The sequence below is a fragment of the Achroia grisella genome, unplaced genomic scaffold (assembly GCF_030625045.1).
Source record: "Achroia grisella isolate CSIRO2021 unplaced genomic scaffold, CSIRO_AGI_Agris_v1 utg546, whole genome shotgun sequence".
NCBI classification, from domain to species: domain Eukaryota; kingdom Metazoa; phylum Arthropoda; class Insecta; order Lepidoptera; family Pyralidae; genus Achroia; species Achroia grisella.
This window is the reverse complement of record NW_026712931.1, coordinates 4162089-4182627: the sequence shown is the minus strand read 5'-3', so window position 1 is coordinate 4182627 and position 20539 is coordinate 4162089. Positions and strand designations below refer to the sequence as shown.

Here is a 20539-nt window from a genome sequence, read left to right as displayed (position 1 = left end):
TAACAAAATAAACTACTGAAAACTTCTAAAAGGAAACTACATTTTTCTGCTACAGACAGTTCTACTTATAGAATATAATCACAGAGTATATGGACATCATAAATGTATACAATGTACATCGAATCTATTTCCAACGAACTATAATTTATGCCTTCGTTGGTAAGATTATGTGTTACGAGTGCATCTTTAATTTGTTTGTACCCAATCGTTCTTATTTATTATAACTTACGGCCAATTAACATATCACGAAGTGTTAAAATTAGATACATGATGCAAAAATATATTAAGTGTGTTATAAAAACTTACTGGTGTAGGCTCAGGATTTATGAGCAAACGTTTCTCAGGCGTGTCGGGTCCCTCGTTTGAATAGCGTCGCTCTTTCTTAGGGCTGTTCTGAAACTGTGAACTACTGTGTTAGAAGCAAGCAATGTGCATTAAAATATATTCGGAGCTGTGGGTGCGCCCAAATATAAGTGAAAACAGTAGTAGTTATGTTTACTTATGTATCTACATATAAAAGTATATTCCTAAGGGCAACAAATCTATAAATCCATAACACAAATAAATATCTACGCTTCATCTCCATAGTGCATATAACTACATAAATAATTTTTGTACAAATTTACAAAATTATGGAATTCTTGCCAAGAAAAATGTGCAATAATGTGATTAATTATGTTCTACAATTAATCGGTCCCAATGTTCAATAATCAGTGCACTACATTGTTGAGTGTGTGAACATTGAAAATAAATTCACTAAATAGGTAAGTGTAATATTTAATGGCAATCGTTACTAAGCATTTTGTTCTGTTAACTATCGGTATCACATATGTATATGGAACATCTCCACCAAAATACCTATTACTATATTTTTTAATTCACATTAACTATACAGTCAATGTATAAGTTTTATGCAACTTGCATAAATTCATAAATAGCACAAATGTTATATCATAATAATATCATTGGGTTCAATACATTTTGACCTCAAAATGGTCTGACAATGAACGCACCCATACAATTCTAAGGTAGTCTTACCTGAGAAGGGTCAGTACTCTGTGGGACCTTATTGGTGATGGCGTGCTCATATTGTTTGTAGCAGCCAGTAGTGGCAGGAGCCTCGCCCTCCAAGCTAGTTGCGTCCGCCTGCGACAAGTTGTGTCCTGGAGACACACACCAACTTAAGAAGCGATGCGTTCGATACTCCCATCCAGATTATCTTTTATAGATAATAAATATTATTATGTTATAAACTAAACAACATTTCTTAGTAATGACAAAAAGTAGCGGCGTGAACTACACAACACTCATTCCACATGAACAGTCTATGAAATCCAGCTTCCTCCGGATACACACATCAGAACGTCCATTATATAGGAATGTTAGTTCTAGGAAGCGTTAGGCTTACGCTGACAATGTAATCGACCTTAGATTATAGTGTCTTCGTTGCACATCGCAAGCTACACGCGACACAAGCCCGACCCCATGCTACGGATATAAATATAAGGGGATCGAGTGTGACGACTGTGCGATAGTAGCAAGTAGCTCATCTGGCGTCGTCTCTCGCCTCAATGAGGACGCACTTGTCACCTGAAGACAAGGAATAAAAAACTCTGAGTGCACCTCGTTTGAACGAACGGGTGAAGGTAGCTGTAGCTGCGATGTAACGTGAACTGTTTGATTTCGAAGATGTCTGCTAGTCCGGAGAGCTATATGTTAAAACGTGCATTCATTCGACATTCAATACAATCGACACAAATGCGAAAATGAGCACGAAGGGCATGCGCGCGTAGTGAAGAAAGTTTTAGATACATCTGCGAGCGAAGGACACATGACATGGACTGGACAAGCAGCGTAAGCAAAACGTCTACGCGGTACTGACCTGTGTCGACGATGACATCAATGAGGTCCATACTCTTGGCGAATGCATCACGCAAGTTAATATGATGGAAGGAAACGATGGAGCCCTCGCGCTTAGCACGTTCCAGCGCCTCTCGCCGCTTGAGCGCCTTCTCCCGCCGCATCTGATTCTTGTAAAACTCGGCGAAATTGTTGACAATAATGGGGATGGGTAACGCAATTACCAACACGCCGCAAATACAGCAAACTGAGCCGATGACCTTGCCCAACGGGGTCGTGGGGTAAATGTCACCGTATCCGACTGTGGTCATGGTGATGCCGGCCCACCAAAACGTTTCCGGAATGGAAATGAATTTAGTCCCTGGTTCTTCCTTCTCGGCGAAGTACGCCAATGAGGAAAATATAAGCACTCCCATCGCGAGGAACAACATAAGCAGCCCGAGCTCTTTATAAGAGTTTCTGAGCGTGAAGCCGAGTGACTGTAACCCAGTAGAATGTCGGGCGAGTTTGAGAATGCGTAATATTCGCATTATACGGAAAATTTGTACGACTCGACGTACATCTTGAAACTGATCCGTCGCGTTCTTATTGGTTTCGAGTAGAAAGAGAGATACGAAATAGGGCAAAATAGCCAGTAAGTCTATTACGTTGAGTCCACCCTTGAAGAACTTCCACTTATCCGGCGAGGCACTGAATCGCAGCACATATTCGAGCGTAAACCAAGTGATGCACACAGCCTCGACCATGGCCAGCTGCGGGTTATCCATGGGTGCGCCTTTCTCGTCGTATACTTGCATTTGAGGTATCGTGTTCAGAGTGAGCCCTATCGTGGACAGCACGATGAAGAGGATCGAAATCACCGCGATCACCTGCAAGCACGCACCGAGTGAGCGGTTGCGATTCGAGCGACGGCGCTCCTCGCCACAGCGCTGCCACGTAATTTTGCGACTAAGAAGGTACTAACGGCAATACCCAGTATGGACAATACACAGTCATGTGTAATATTGTAATGTGAGTGTCTATACAGAGCTAGTTTAGCCTACATTTGTACAATAGTAAGTACACTACGATTATATTCGTAGTGATAGTATATAACAATGTATTTACAATATTTATGATTAAAGCCAATAACATCTTATGTTAGGTATATATATGTATTACAATTATTGCTTAAATTTTGGTGTAAAAATAACATCTATTATGTGTGGTTCATGTAAGTAGTGTTGTGTGATCGAGGTGTAGTTAAGTAATTTAAATGAATATTACAGCTCGATGAACGGACGAGCGTACAAACTTCGGACAGAGTAGACAAAGAGAAGGGAAACGACAACGCACGTCCGTCCATCGTCCGCGTCGCTCGGTTAGTCGGATATCAGTACCACGAAGCGGAAGCGCTGGTGTATAGTATGAGAGGACGAGGTGGCAGACGGAGCTGAACGGAGCAGGTGCGAGGAGCGGACGCGGATCGGAGCCCGGAGCTACGGAAAGAGGTGTGGGGACGCCGGCGGAGCGACGCTCAGCCTTGGTGGGAGGCGGCGCGGGAGCGGCGGCGCGCACTGCGCACTGGCGTACGTCCGCAGGGCGCGCGCGCCGTCCCGTGCCACCCCGCACGCGGGCCGCGGAGCGTCGCCGGCGGCGGCTGGTCACATCGCGTAAGCCCATCCCATATTTGCAACTTTGCGACAACAATTAAGCTTCGTCTTTATAGTGTTCTCCATTTGGAGAGAGACCGACGCGGCTGTGAACATTTATAAAAGTTAACCTAGGTAAAAAAAAGTTATGTACAGGGGACTGCCATATTTTAACAATATATAAAAAATATTACAGCTCGAATGCATTTCCAATTAACAAAAGAGTGAAACTGAATAAATACTTGACTTACTATTTACATAAAAAAAGAGTTGAAGCTAGATAATTAAACTATTAAACAGATTCTCAATACATACCTAATTGTTTAATTAAATTATATTTAAAATAATTGTGTGTACTATAGAGAAAGCAATAGTACAACTTTCTCTTCATATATAATATATATGTATAGGTATATATAAATATATCGACATTTATATTAAATTATAAGCTGTAGATTTATCTATAGGTAGGTACATTTTTATTAAGGTACTCGTAATTGTTTGAATTTACTCAATTTTCCGGTAAATAAATAGATTCAATTAAAATTCTATCTTGACTAATTGTTGCTCAAATCATTTTCATCTCTTTGAATTATCTAGTTTATATATTAGAGATCTTACTATTAAGATTCAGATACCTAACATGTGCCTACTTAAATCAAGGAAACAATCGACCTAACAATTCACAAAAAAAATGTATATCTATTTTTTTCAAGTACCTAATATAAAGAATGCAGATATAAAAATTCCCCAAATTTAAAAACAGGGATATAAAATGGCTTTAGTGTAGATTTATAAAAATAGTCCTAAAATTTATATAGGTTATTCATAATTTAAATTTTGCACGAGCACCGCTGTACTTTTTGCATAATTTATTTATTTACTTTATAAATTACAAAGAATTATGTTCTTTATAAAGTAAATAAATAAATTAAAACAGAAGTAGGTAAGAAGGTACAAAAGCGGTCTCATCGCGTAAGAAATCTCTTTTATATTGCAATATTATTGTAGTGATTACTGTCAGCAAATCAGTAATGTGATTTACTGACAGTAATCACTACAATACTTGTAAATATAACATTTTACGTTCCTATAAAGCAGCCAAAATAGTTGGAACTCTTTTTTTTATTAAACGCAGTAAACTCTAGCGTATCTTAAAGCATATTAAACATCAATTAATGCCAGAAATCTCAATACATAGACTTTACAAAGTCTTCTAACATTGGTTAGAAAATCACCTAATGGTGTCACAGCAATGCTGTGATGTGTGAAGCCATAAAAATAGGACGAAGGAGAAACATCAATTATTAAAATAAATTATAGAAAAATGTTTGTGAACGATACGTACCTACATATATTTACCAGAATATATAAAATGTGCTGCTTAAAAGATTAAGATTACCAAACCTAGCAAGAATTAATTCTTGTAATTCTGAAATATTAGAGTGCATGGTGTACGGAACAAAAAAGTACTGTAATACTAAAGTAAATAATAAATAATAGAGTTGTGTATTTTATCTAATATTATTACTGTATAATAACTAATAAATTAGTACGGACAGCGCTCGTGACTATTGATTACCAACTGATTTTGGTGAAATACTATTGAAAATGTAAAATTTTCGGCACTGCATATTATTAATGTACGATACTAGTTCATTCATTTAAACGTTTATAATATAAACCATTAAGCCAATTTTACTATGACTTTAATGCAATAAACATTTAAAGCAGCCATTTTTTACCCCTACAACTAAAGAAATAACATAACTTAACTTTAATTAACCATACTAATTTCATACTTACATATGCTTTAGCTGCACCGCTGTTATCGAAACATTAATGAATTTCCGAAATAATTACGAAGTGAGCTGAAAGTTACTGAACAGGAAGGTCTAGCGAAATATTTGGATTCGACAAAAGCGATCACATGTCATGGTCACGATACAACATCGGAACACAACACCACATTCCATAATGCAATACAACAAAGGAGACCAACAAATAGACACCGACATCAAGGAAGAGACAGCGATAGATGTTATTCATGCACCACAAACACAACATACAATAGTGTACATGTACAAAACTATATTCAAATAAATACTCCGTATCACCGATATCAAGATTGGGTATCCAAAGGACTTTCGCAGTTAATTGATCATTGCAACAAATATTTTGGTATAGGTATACCATATACATAGAATACAAAACCATAAAAAAAAAAATACAAATCTTTTAGACACCCAACACAGCTAAAAACTAGAGGTTAGATTGTTAGTTAGTTAAATATTATTAACTTCAGATATTTTAGTGAAAAAAAAACTAACATTTGTTTGTTTCTGTATATGTTTTGAACTTGTGTACCAATAAATACCTAATTAGTAATTTGTAGTTTAACGAATTGATATGCATTTCACTCGCATAATTATAAACGAAAATTGAAGTACGTGCTACAATTTTAAATGGGCATATATGGATTTTTATGTACTATTTTTACCAAACATTGTTTATACTACAACAATTTGTAATGTGCTGTGCAGAGATAGTTTTAAGAAGGAGCTTCCTGTAAGACAGACCATGTATACATTAATAGCCACACGAAAGGTCTTTCATGATATTTTCTTAATTATTTAAGTTTTTTTTAATTTTTGCGTATTTATACAAAAAATATTTTTAGTACTTATCATTATACTTACTTGCAACAGGATTTTAAGTAATCGATCCCTGCATAATAACTAATATACCTACTTATAGGGTACAATAGTTAACGAGGTGGTAAATGGACCAACGTTTTACTTTATTGCCTCAAACTTTCTGAATATATTTCTCAGTATTACAATTAACTTTAAAAAAATATTACGATATGTTATGTCGCAACACAAAGACATATTACTTTGTGTTGCGAAATTTAATTAATGCATTCACTGTCTGTCTGACGCTCCATATAATATTCAATTATTTAGTGTTTCTATTATTTAGCGTTTGAGTGTACCTACACATTTGCAATTGCGTGACTACTTCATTTTAGTTACTCGCTACAAATTGTACTTAATTGTGCTTCTAATATACATAATAGTAGGTATGTGAAATAAACAGTCTGTACCAACCGCTCACAATAAACAAAAGCATAAAAAATACAAGTGTGACATTCGTATTCTATCATAAAGGCGAGTTGTTTGTACCTTTCTCTTAGTCATAACATTAATATCCTCGGCAGCTTTGCTAGTGTTAAATCAACATAGAATTATTTTACAAAATCTTTTTAATTACAAGATTATTCGATACGTTACCCTTGCGGCGATACTCGTGGTTGGCTTCTCAAGTAAATCCCAAAGCCATTTCTGGTACTGAGCACAAGTACCCTGACCGAACTCCTCTTCCTCGCGTTGTCGTAGGCTCTCGGCTTCTTTGCGCATTTCTTCGTGGACGTGCTCTTTGCGCTGGTGATATTTATGTTGGCAACAGGACTCTAAGTATAATTCATCCACGCCCCAATACTCCAGGTCGTCGCTAAAGGCCAACACGCACATTTCGTCTACTAAATGCAACTTTCCCGTACGATAGAAGTTCAAAATAGAACTAAAACTCTTTGGATGCCTGCAAAGTATAAATTAATTATATTTAATTTTGTTTTTTCTAAGACCATTCATTCATTATCTGCATAATTTTCAAAAACGTATCGATATCTAAAATGTTATATCAAAAACTTCTATCAATGAAATTCATGATTCTGATGGCAAAAAAGGTATTTGAAAATATTATATTATCCTCTTACTATCTCACTAACTATAGATAACTTAGAAATCCTATATATTTATCTAGGATATTATCATTATGTGTACCAAATTTTTTTTTTATTGGGTTGTTTGGGCTATTGTCAGGTGTTTGTAGCACCCGTAGCACTGCGACCTACAGAGATCTATTGTGCTCGCCCAATGTGTAGCAAAAACTAATTAGAATTTGCCCAGCTAACAGGACCATTTTGTAAATAGTCATTTAATACCAATACTACGTAATAAATATTGTTTGTTTGTATTTCTGTATGAACATTAAGACCGCCCTAAACAAAATACTACGAAAGGGATGTAGATATGTATTATTTTTCAATATCAGAATCAAATTATTTTATTGCGTGACCTAATTGTATGTAGTTAGGTAGGTTAACGTTGTAGCACTGATGACTATACAACTAACAATAGTTGCAGTCACGTAGGCACTTAGGTCTGTACGAGCCATAGACGTAGCATGTAAAGTACGAGAAATCGATGATAACCTCTGATAATGATCGGCGATGGGTTGTTTGATACAAGCAGTCTGACATATGTATATAGACTAATACCTTAGTGAACATTATGAACAGTATTACATTTCACTCACTCTTAATTTTAAATAAATATCTTATCTTTTATTGCCTGACTAAAAACCAATAAAAATCTTTGGATTAGTATTATTATTATTATTTTAATATGCCAGCGATTTAGTTTCTTTATAATAATAATGACTCTTTAATTTTCTCGTAATACTATAGTCCTACACTACAAAACATCAATTGTTAATATCTTTTTATTTCGAATAATTTATATTTCTATGGATATGAAGTTATATATGGATATAAAGTCTAATTACGAAGTAGGTAATTTAATACAAAATGATATTAGACAACAGTAAACATATGTATTTTGCCTCATAAAATACTATCGATTTGAGTATGTCCTTCTTTTTAAACCTTGACGCATAAAGAGGGGTATTATATGTAAGTTAGACGTATATATGACTCTCTATGTGGTATTTTAGCTCCTAAACTAGTGGAATTAATATATACGGATTTCTAAACTGACATTATTAACCGGACGGTTCTTATCTACATGATTCAAAATTGCTTAAAATTTTTATTTTTATCAATATCAACCAACCTATCGAAGAAGTACTCGTTGTCTTGAAGCGAGTAGTCATCGCAGAGTTCCGTGATGGCTTCGTGTGTGTTGCAATCGCGTAGGCGACCGAGACGTGTGTGCGGCAGCCGCTCTAGCGTGCGCCATAGCACCTCGTGCCGCACCCCGCCAACATTGATGATCACCCGCTTGCTCAGCGCTTTCGCGCGGAGCATCATAAACGGCTCCGGCGGTAGTGACGACATGGACCTACAAGTACATGAGAAATATGTAATTCCAGAGAGTGTAATCATAATCATTATCAATATTAAGTCAACATTAACTGTTGTTATATGATAAACGTCTTATACACAAATCAGCACGCTAATTTATATTCAAAGTGGTAGAGGGAGAGCGTTACTACCTAGCTGTCTCTAGAAATAAAAAAAATATCATTAATGATCAGAAAAACTTGGAGTTTTTCAATCAGTATAGTAAACTTCTAATCTATATCGCTCTAGCTAAAGTAACTGAGTAAGTCAAGCTAAATTAAATTAATGAAATAAAGTTCTACAATTTTCCACGTATGTGTTCAATGCCTTAAGTATCATGATTCTCTTAATTTTTTTAATGATATTGACAGATTTTTGCAAATTGTAAATGTAAAGTTACAAAAATTATTTAAAACAGCAAGACGGCAGTTTTTTTCACATTCTTCTTGTGATGAGACAGCTTTCCAAATTAAAAGGATTTCACATAATTGAGTATGACTATTAAAAGGTTAACCCCTTTTTTAAAAAGAATTTTCTATTAGATTCTATTTAAAGTAAACTGTACCTGGAGTGCGTCCGCTGCAACGCGGCATTGCCAGCGAGCGCGGGCGCGGGCACGGGCGCCGGCGCAGGCGCGAGCCCCCGGTCGAGCGGCCCATCCTGCGCGGGCGCCGCGAAGCCCATGGGCGCGCGCGGGGGCGAGTCGCCCACGTGCCAGCGCGCGGCGCCGCGGCCCGCCCCCTCGCCACCCATGCTCGCTAGCTCATGGCGCCAGGCGCCGTCGCCTCATCCGCTCACAAATACCCGTACTCTCCTTTAAATCCTGAAAACGAAATTGATTTTATTCCTATACACATCACAAACTAATCTTAATATAATATTATAAACGCGAAAGTTTGTCAGTATGGATGTTTGTTACTCTTTCACGCAAAAACTACTGAACGGATTTTTATGAAGCTTTACAGTAATATTGCTCAGAATAACATATAGGTTATATTTTGTTATTGAAATTTTACGCAGGTGAAACCGCGGGCACGGCTTACAGTACTTAATAATCGTTATATGACAATTCGTAAAATAGAATTATCATGTCTAATAAAAAAAATCCACAAATTTCTTATCACTCAGTTTGAAAATGACCTAATTTTCAGTGAAAGTTTTCACGCTCAGCTTCAACTCACATCATGGCTATTCTATTACTTTAATATCGTTGTGCTGAACAAAAAATAAAGAAAAAGCTATCTATCTATATAACAAATGAACTGGTATATAACCCATATATAATATATATCACTCTTACTTTTACTATAATAAAACTAAACCAGCACGACACTGAGCGTAACATATGTTCTACTAAGCTAAGCTAAAAATAAATCAATTAGCGACCCTGTCTCTCACATTATAAATATATCATTTCGCCTGAGCGAGAAAATTCATTCAGTCTATTAATAACGTCCTTGAACTTTCGACCTCTAGAACTTCTAATAGAGCAATGTATGACTTTCTAACGACTACGTATTTCTATCTGTCTTAACGACGACAAGACTAGACAACAAGAGAAAAGATGTAAATTTTCAATAACTCTGTACGAAGTCCTACGATAGGTGGCCCTGTTTCAATGATTTCTATAGTCAAGAAGTTATTTTCAGTTCTGATGGGTAGGAATTGCGTATTCTATGAAGTATTCTATGTGGTACTATTCTTGTTCATGGTGAACTGTTACTACTTCCAACAGGTGTACGTAAAACTTATTTGCCTGTTGAAGAAATATAAATAAAAATACGTAATAAAAAATAAAGGCCTTCATTCATAGATAGCCTTATATCGATAGAATACACATCACTTTCATGTTTAATGTTTGATACTACTTCCAACAGATGTACATAGAACTTATTTGTTTTTGAAGACATATAAATAAAAATACGTCATTACAAATAAAGATATTCATTCATAGACAGCCTTATATCGATAGAATACACACCACTTTGATGTTGAACTTTTGATACTATTGGCCATTAATAATTCATGTCATGTAGCAACGGTGGATCGATACATGAGTCTCACGAACTCCCTGAAAATGTTATCGTCTCTAGAAGTATGTCTTGAGCTGGGTTTATAAGATACATATACTTTATAGATCCATATTTTATTTTATTATTTTTTACATAAACTCTCATTCATCCTAGGTACGTAAAATAATAAAAGAATCTAATTTATAACTTGATGTATTATTTGATGCGTTCTTTAATCTAATATTATACATAGCTTCCACAGAATATCCATATTCATCATCATATTGTTATTCTATTCACAATAAACTTATACAAGCTAATACATTATTTCATTCAAATGCTTAAAACCGTTATGAGTGACTGAGTGGTAAATATCTAAACATATCTACGTACTCTCACATTTATTATACCAATAAGATAAATAAGCTGCCGACAGCGGAGAGGGATGAGTTAATATTTGTTTAGAGAACATCAAGAGAAATGAGAGTAGTCAGTACGTGGAGCGGCAATCGATTACTGGATCGCGTGGCGCGCCCTGCGACCCGAGCTTATCAAGCCTTCAGCGGATCGACCCTAATCTAATAATAGAGACGACATTCATTGCACTTGCGTTACAAAACAAATAAACATGTTGTCTCCCAGGTCGTAAAAATATTAGTGAATAGTCGAGTATCTATTGTCGTACAATGCCAAATACCTACTTAATAATGAATTAATAAATATTCAACAAAACTAATTATTCCGCGAAAAAATGTCTCAATTTAACATCTGTGGTGTCTTTATTTACGTCTAATAGAGGATAAGTATCTCTCAGTTATCTCGTAACTCGTAACATAATATACTTACTTACAAGTGTTAGATAAGTAGGTATTTTGTACAAATCCGTAACTCAATTTTAGAAAACATTACTATTAATTACGCAAATTGTAATTTAATGTGAAATCTCATTACACAAAATACGCTATTTAAAAACTAAAGATAACAATTGAACTAATAGTTTACTAGTTTGATTATGTAATGGCAGTATTATACATTATATTATATATTTAATTATAAAATACCGGCATTAAAAAACCAAGGATGCACATTACGTAATTTATCTACAACTTGATATTTCAACACGTACAGATCAGAGACTTAATTCATATGATAAATTTTTGATATTGCCGTAAATCTTCTCTCCATTCATGTTCTAAAATTACTATAGTAACTACTAATGACATACCCCTGCCGATCTTCATGTTAATTTGCCCCATCGTAATACAAATTCCCATTCATAGACAGGGTACCTATGTAGCTTATTGCTAGCGGTGCCACTCTGTCTGGCTGTGAAACCCGACGCTCTTAAAGAGAATTGCTCAATATACATATATCTAATATTATAGAGTAGGTAATCTGTCAAGTAAAAAAATATGTTTCGTAGTAATACAATATAGTATACTTTTCGTATTCTGGTACGTTAGAGTGAAAGAGAAAGAAATCTTTATGTAGTCTCAGAATGGAGACAAACTGCGTATTGATCTGAACTAAGGAACTGACGACTGGTAGATAAGATGGTACCCGTACTAGGCGAACTTTATCATATAATATAGATTGATATAAAGAAAACAACTTTTTTTTCTTTATCTAAACTTGAAATTATGTCACAGTATTATTTAGCTCATTTATAGAGCACTTGCCCTTTTTCTTACAGCTACTTGTAATCTTGGCGGTTATTACAAGTAGCTGCAAGAAATTTGGAATAATTATCCTAAACTTGCAAAAAAATATTGAAAAAGAGTTATTATAAGTAAAAATCCTATTTTTAATATATTATATATGAAAAATTTACTTATAACTTAACTATAATCTACAGATGTACATAATGATTAAAAATTTCAGACTCATACCCCCAACTCTATAAATGATAGCAGTTTCACAATATTTGTAATTTACCATTCCATACAAAAAAATAAACAAATGTACCTATCTAGTTTCTTGAAATATCACTGTGATAGGCTAAAATATGCTGGATACCTTTCTATAAAAAAACCTGACTATTATTACGGCTACACTGGTATTACTAAATTACGAGTTACGTACTTATTGCTAATTCCGTAATAATAAGTACGTAGCATTAGTGACTACGTAACTGCTACGCTAAATATTAAATCGCTACTGGTATTATTATTCATACATCAAAGTAGCCTACACAAGCTCTTTATTGTAAGTTGAGATAGTCAGGTAACGTCAAAGTTGGCTTTAGAAACTCCTGTAGCGAGTGTAACGGCACATGATGACAACAGCTCGTAGAACAAAGACTCGTAGCGGGCTACGCCAATTACCTTTGACCTTTTGTGCTCATACCACTGCGGGCCCGCTCACTGCTCATATACATATGTTCTGTTTAATGTATCTTGCACTAAGCTTTTAGTAATTGAATATGTAGTATATGCGCATAAATAATTCATTTTAATATTAGGACGTAGAGCGTTTCTAAATTCTTACATACTGGCAGATATAAAAATATTTTTTAATCAGGCAATGTCAAAAATCAAAACTCATATATAACCAATACTTTAATGGTATTTTATCTGTATGTTCTCTAGATACATAATTATTCATGGGTATGTAGATCTGTTTACTTGTACTGTATAACTATAACACAGTAACTACTGTGTTTTAGTTATAAAGTATTGATTTATTATATTTGGATCATGAGCAAATTTAATTTAGTAATATCTACTATTGGTGAAAATTAATTGGCATAAGATAATTCAATATGATCAGCAACATGTAGAAATACACAGATAATATTTCTAAAAATATATAATTATTATTAAATTAATAAATATTACTCGTATTTACAGTTTTAGTCATACTTGTAAGCTAAAATACTATAAAGAATAATAAGATAGCAGAGTGACTTTTATAAGTATATATATTAATAATATCATTTGCATATGGAGATAGGTGTGTTTGCGTATAAATAGATAGATTATATACTATTAATTCAATACGTACTTCGATTCTATATACAATTATTTAAGAATTCAAATTAAGGTGATCAGTAAATAGCAATTTAAATAATACGAGAAAACGATCCAAAGCTATTAAAATTCTGCAATATAATTGGAAAATAATGAATATCGCTCGACTTCCAATTATACGTTCATATTTCAGGCTTCTAAATCGAAGGGGTCATTATGTTACAGGCAAACAATCTCGTGAATCAGTATATAACGTATTTACATATATGAGTATGTTCTCTTGAATAAACTAGAGGTATGGTTTATATTTTTTGGCGGCGAATGTCGCCTTACCTAAAATATTCGACGTAGAAGATGACATGTGTACATTAGTATATATACCGTAATAAAATGTTTTATGTATCTCCCACTTTCTCTTCTATCGCATGTAACACTATACAATACGCATAGAATTTGTTAAAATCATACTTTCATAGTATAAAAAGCATGATTACCAAAATACAAGTATGATAATATATGTTTTAACAACAATTAAATGTATGTTTTAATTATTGTTGAATTTAGTTACAAATAGAACTTTGCGAAAAATACACTGTGTATAAAGCTGAAGCAAGGCTTAATTCAGTCATAGGGCCGTTATGCGATATCTTTGATGATCATATAATAATATCTTATATGATAAAAAAATCTTAGCATAATAAATAAATAATATAATAGTACCTTTTATATATTATATTATATAAATTATTAACTTGTAGCTTTTTACACAGAGCACATTAAACTATACGGAGAATACACACTTCCATTTATTGAAAACAGACGGCGAACACAATACGTTATCGATTACGTAATTCGTGTTGTTTTAGATCCTGAAAGCTCTGATATAGTAATAATAACTCGGTGGAAAATGCGTCTGGTAATAGAATAAATTCTGTGTTACATAAAATTGAGGCGAATTAGAGCGAGTAACCGACAAATAATGACGGCAATTACGCTGTTGTTTATCTGTCCCTTTGCAGCGGATTCCACTTTGAATATATTTACAATGTGTACGCACCCAGAAAACATTTATGTAACTGGAATGAAAAACAAGCTGACGGCCACCTGATGCTAATTGGCAACCATTGCCTACATACATTAACCAAGGACATCATGTTATCATATAACGCCTGTTATTTACCTCATACGTTGCTATGCTCGAAGGCAAAATTATAATATTGTATATATTATATTATTACGTATCAAGTCTTTTCACTGCCGTATTCAATCGAAACATATCTTAAGAAGTAAGTTGCTTAGAGGTAAAATAGAAGAGACAAATGTGTCCAATAATAATATATAATAGTAATCTCAGAACAATTCACACAGCGCGATCTACACCCAAGTTAAGCTAGCTAAAGTTGTGTTATGGGTACGTCTAGTACATATAACACGGAAATAAGGCGCTACTGTTAAACCACCGAGGCCGTCAATATACAATGTCTACCTCAGTAGGTATCCAATAAACCTAAAATTTATATTTACGTTTAAACCATTAGAAAGTGTCTCTGACAGCTCCAATTTATATTACAGTAATGAGCATAATTTATCATAAATATCAATTTTAAATGTTACAACCAATTATCTTTAAAACCCACTAAACTAACACAACGTCAATAGTTTCTTACGAATCAGTGAATTTACAAAACAGTTTCTTAGAGTTTACACAAATAAACAATTTGAGTAACATCTGTACAAAACTCACTTCCGTCTTGTATTTATTTACTAAAATGTACATTTATTTATTCTATTTTAGAATCTAATTAATGTAAGTATTTACATTATCAACAACTAAAGAAATTTTAATACTCACAAAAATAAGGAAAATGATGATATCTTTAATGTATTAAATATAAACGTCACTCATAGAGACTTCAATCTACCGTCTCATACGAAATTAATTCTTAGTAATAAGCACTATTGGTCTTATTGCTACGAGTAGTAATGTTTGACTTCCAACTTTTTCCTGGAAAAATTCTATTGATTTTCCAAGGTCTAAAGGTCCTGACAATACCCTTTTTCCGTCACCTTCTACTAATCATCCGTCAAAACTAAGTTCTACCATCTCTGAATCTCCTGTAACATTCTATAAACTACCCACTAACATCAACTTGGAAATAACCACTAATACTCACTTCGAAGCGTAAGAACGCTCGAACTAGCTTACAATTGTGCGATCACGAATATTCGAATGCAGGGATATTGTGCTTCACATTGCTCAGCCTCTTTAATAGCTAGCACGTGATGAATGGACATATAACTAAACAATAGGCGACTACGAAATAAACAGTGTCATGGAGCGGCGCGCAGTGGCAGCGCAGGCGTGAAGCGGACATTAGTGGCGTGACATGCAACCAGTACGTATGTAGCCGGGAGTGTTCGCGCGAGTCGTCCGTGACGTGTCCCTCCACATTTAGCACCAAAGTGTTTTTGGCATGCCTCCCGGACTCTTCCCGCTTATCTCGAGCCACTCGCAAATACGTACACATAATTGTCGTGGATGGAAAACAATGCTAATGGAGTGACGTTTTAAACGTTGTAACAGGGGCCGGTATCAGCATTTCGCTTAGGTGCATCGTAGGGTTATGTAAATTAAATTCTAAAATAATTATCTATAAACTATAGATAAAAATACCCATACTATGAAAATCAGGTTGATAGTAATTGGCATATAGTTTATTTAAAAAAGAATATTAGCCCGCCTGATTACCAAATTAGGAGTACCTACTAAAATTTGCAAACCGTGTAATAAGTGCATTAATTTGATGATGTATGAAACTAATAATTTAATCATAAAATTCTATGGAATAATTTCATTTCATTTTACTTTACTCGTTATTTCATTTTACTCGTCTGTGAATGTTAATTTATGTATGCATGTTACTTCATTTATGTAGGCATCTACTATAATTGGATTTTATATTTTGTATTGATTTGAGTTGTACTATTTTTTTAAATATGTCAAATATTTAGTTGCTAGTAGATACTAGGTAATTCAATAGGTAATCAAGTCTCATAATCTATGAAAAGCCGTATTTAGGTGCCTATAACTCCAAAAGCACGAATAGTAATAGCTTTCTACATACTACATAGTTTATGTAATTTATTCGACAATAAATATTATCATTTTAATGTTTTTATGTAGTGTACTTGGGACCCTGTATGCGATGCGATGCAGATTTCTGAATGATCTACCTTAATTTTCGTAAAGTCGAGTCACCAACGAAATAATGTTGTCCGTTCCGGGCCGCGGTCGTGCTGTCCCGGGGGAAAACTTTACGATTGCATAAAACCCGCCTCGCGTGCGCGAATACTTCGTAGTAAAACTTTTTTAGTTAATGCTTAGACCCGTTTAGCCCATTTCCACTCGTTTGCTGTAAAACATAAAATTCAATTTTTTGTGACTGAACTGCCTCAACAGGTTACCCTCAAAGTTTACATGTGTGTGATGTTGAGTAGGTACACTTACTCACTGTTACTGATTTTGTTAATATTGTGCCTACAATATTAATAATGTCAAAAAGGGCAATCACAGGTACGGATTTATATGGATGTGAATGGCAATAAATAAATACATCTAGTATTTTTATTAATAAATTAAATGTCGACTACGGGTGACAGAGATTGTCAGCAGTTGCTAAGAATATACCTTATCAGGTCAACCCGTACGTTTTCTCTATAGAAACCATAATGATATACATAGGAAACACCCAGACTGATAAAAACAATCGTGCTCATGAATACAAATACTTGTCCGTGCAAGGAATCGAACCAAGTAAAGGTGTAAACCTCTAGACCACCGAGGCCGTTAATTACTGGTGAATTCGCCCTAAATGGATTGATCCTCATTTTACTATCGTTCACTGGCCCGCCGCGCCGCTTGACGTTATTTCGGTGGCAGGATTCGATTATCAACCATTATAAAATTACATCTAGCCATGCTGTACTGTAAAGTACATGATCTGTTTTGTCAGTGTAATAAGAGGTAAACTGTGCCTAAGGTAGGCGGTGTCTCTGTAGTACTGTTACATTTCAATTACATAAAAATGATAAGCCAGTCCAAGAAGTTCAGCTGCAGCTATACCGTAAACCTACGCTAATATCGCAATTTGTGCTATTGTATCAACTTTTGATTGAACATTCTCGTCACATGACATCAAGTGTGGCTCAAACTGTTAGTATGTATTAACAAGTTTTACCAAACTGGATCTTATATTACTATGGGAATAAGAACGCAATCTGTCTGAAAATTTACCACAAGGTCAAAAAACAATGAACCCACAATTCCAAACAATATACATGCATTAGTATCCAATTTAGTTACTAATGCATGTGTACTCACAACCCAAATAACTGATCAACACTTTTCATTACCCACATTTCACCATTAGAAAACTACATCATACTAATGTCTGATCTAGTTTGACATGTGTAAGGTAATGTACAGGAAGCAGCATGTCTGATGTCAAAGTACATACAAACACACATCGCAGCGTGTGGCGCCGGCGACGTAGGTCAACTTGTATATTTTCATCCTCGCCTTGGTGCAGGGCTACCGCATATCATACGCGGTCGTTTAATATTAACTCTTTCGTCACTGTTGGCGTCGTTTGTTGATTCCAGACAGAGCAGTGATCCCACGATTCCCTCTTGATTAATAATTGCGTATAAATATGTGTAAACAATGAACGATTAAATTTTATGCCCACTTGAGAATCTACTATGGAGATTTTAGGTACTCAAAATAGAGTTAAATTTATTTTTTCGTTAATTCATAATAAGCAACAATTTAGTCATTTATTAATCTCTTTAATGTACCCTTTTCGTCATTATAAAAATGTTGGCCACAATTATAATAAAATAAAGTATTAATTTCCAGTAAATATAACACAACCTATAAAGAAGACTATGAATGAGCATAAATTTAAACCTACAAAATTGTGCTAATACTGAGATTATATTTCTTTAAAAGTGATTGTTAACAGAAATCGTAAAAATCAACAAAGACTACACGTAACTATACTGAAATAATTAAAACATGATTTTCTGCTGACTTCTAGAAAGAATGACGACAAGTTATTCGTGTATATGGGGATACCCAGGTGAATCAACGTAGGTTTACACTACTGTTCCGGTATGACGAACTATGTAATACAAAAATGAGTAAGACGTAATCACTCAACCTACATTAGGTCGTAATGCGTTCGGTAAGCGCTCGATCTAGCTCGAGACATTGACCTATCTATTTGTACGACTAGCAAGCAACTAGCTTGTAGCGTGAACTACACACAGCTGGCTATCTCATTGGAGATATATGCCGAGTGGAGATATTTTTGCCGAGGCAGCTGTCGGATGTGACCGCGACTCCGGCCGGCAAAGCGCGTCGATCGACGAGCTTACATTCGCGGATCTTTAAATTCTCACGTATGTCCGTAGATCCTGTTATTATGCCATGGGTATAATAATAAGTGGGTGTATGTTATTTACGAATCATTCACATTTTCTCTAATGACCCAGCTGTTAATTTTCATTCTACTGGATGAAATGTTATTACGTGTCACATAAACAGTGCTGAAATATATTTTCAGCTTATGATATCAAGCTTTATTACAAAAATAAAGTTTATAATTATAACTAATATCATAATATCAGCAATTCTGAAGTTTCTAACCGAACGTTTCCTTGTAAATAAACCAAACCCTACATTTTGAACGCCCAAAAAACTGTCACAATGAAAATGGTAGTCGTTCCCTTTAGACATTATCAACATTACACAAGAAAATACCCATAGCAACCTTGATATCGTCCATCATATTAGATCGCCACTTGTAAGGACAAATGTGTAACATCTCTTATGTCGTATATTGCATTTAACAGTAACGTACAGTTTTATGGCCTTCGCACTCGAGGTATCTTTTATCCACATTCTTCTATGAAGGACAACTTTTTCCTTGGTGTAAGCAAAGTACTTTCACAGATAGCATCTGTAACTTTAGTAGATCTTTAGTACCTAGATATTTTAGGAGCGTTTTCTAATTAACGTTATAAACATTTGAATTGCAGAATACAACTCGTGTACAGACTTGATACCTTCCGGCAACAACTGAATTTGGTCACTCAACCACATAGACTATGTATAAGCTCCAGTCGATTAATGAAAACAATGGTTTATGACTTATGAGCCTTTAATAAGGTTAATATATATGTAAAGAATGTTTTAGAGATAAATCGACACTTTCACAGTGTTCAAGAGAAATATCAAGAGTCGCTATTATCTCTATTACAACTAACTCATGTAAACAACTCAATACACGATTAACCTTGATACACTGGTTGGTAATCTCTGGGATGGACTTCCTCAGACATTTAACTGAAACTGAGTTTGCTAAATGAAATTTAAAACACGATCTGTAAACAATGTTTAACAGATTAGTATACCGGGTATATTTTTACAAAATATTTTGTTTTGATATATGTATGTACAGTTTTCGTAAGAATTAGTTTCAAATTGAATATGTAAATTGCTTTTGGAACATATATACGACATAATAATGTCTGTCGTCCGGTCAATAAAATGTATTATCATTGACCGCAAATACCTATAACTTTGTAGTTTATACCCACCCACAAATCATTTTTATTTAATAATTTCTCTAATAAATATATAAGCTCAGTTTGGCCTTAGTAGTTTCGGTGAAAACCTACAAAAGCCCAACATTTTAAATAATTGTTCGTTTACACAATACACTGGTGATGTACCTGTCATATGGAGACGGATTAAAAATGTGTCAGCCATCTTTGTTTTAAATAAAGTCGTAAGAAGCTACTACTACCAGTGAAAAATATAACTTAAAATTCATCTTCAAACGCTTGCTAGGTGTA

General features: G+C 34.5%; 1 protein-coding gene across 3 annotated transcripts in view; it reads right to left on the bottom strand.

Moving 5' to 3' along the window:
* Positions 1-20539, bottom strand: part of LOC131847999 (potassium voltage-gated channel protein Shab) — a 43732-nt gene that overhangs the window by 3873 nt on the left and 19320 nt on the right. For all 3 annotated transcript variants that reach the window (XM_059197729.1, XM_059197730.1, XM_059197731.1), the window contains exons 2-7: positions 9203-9460; positions 8408-8635; positions 6785-7091; positions 1883-2729; positions 1039-1163; positions 307-399 (exon numbers count right to left, since the gene is read on the bottom strand). In XM_059197729.1, coding sequence (XP_059053712.1) covers positions 307-399; positions 1039-1163; positions 1883-2729; positions 6785-7091; positions 8408-8635; positions 9203-9390 — 1788 coding nt within the window. In that variant the 5' untranslated portion in view covers positions 9391-9460. The remainder of the gene's footprint in view (positions 1-306; positions 400-1038; positions 1164-1882; positions 2730-6784; positions 7092-8407; positions 8636-9202; positions 9461-20539) is intronic.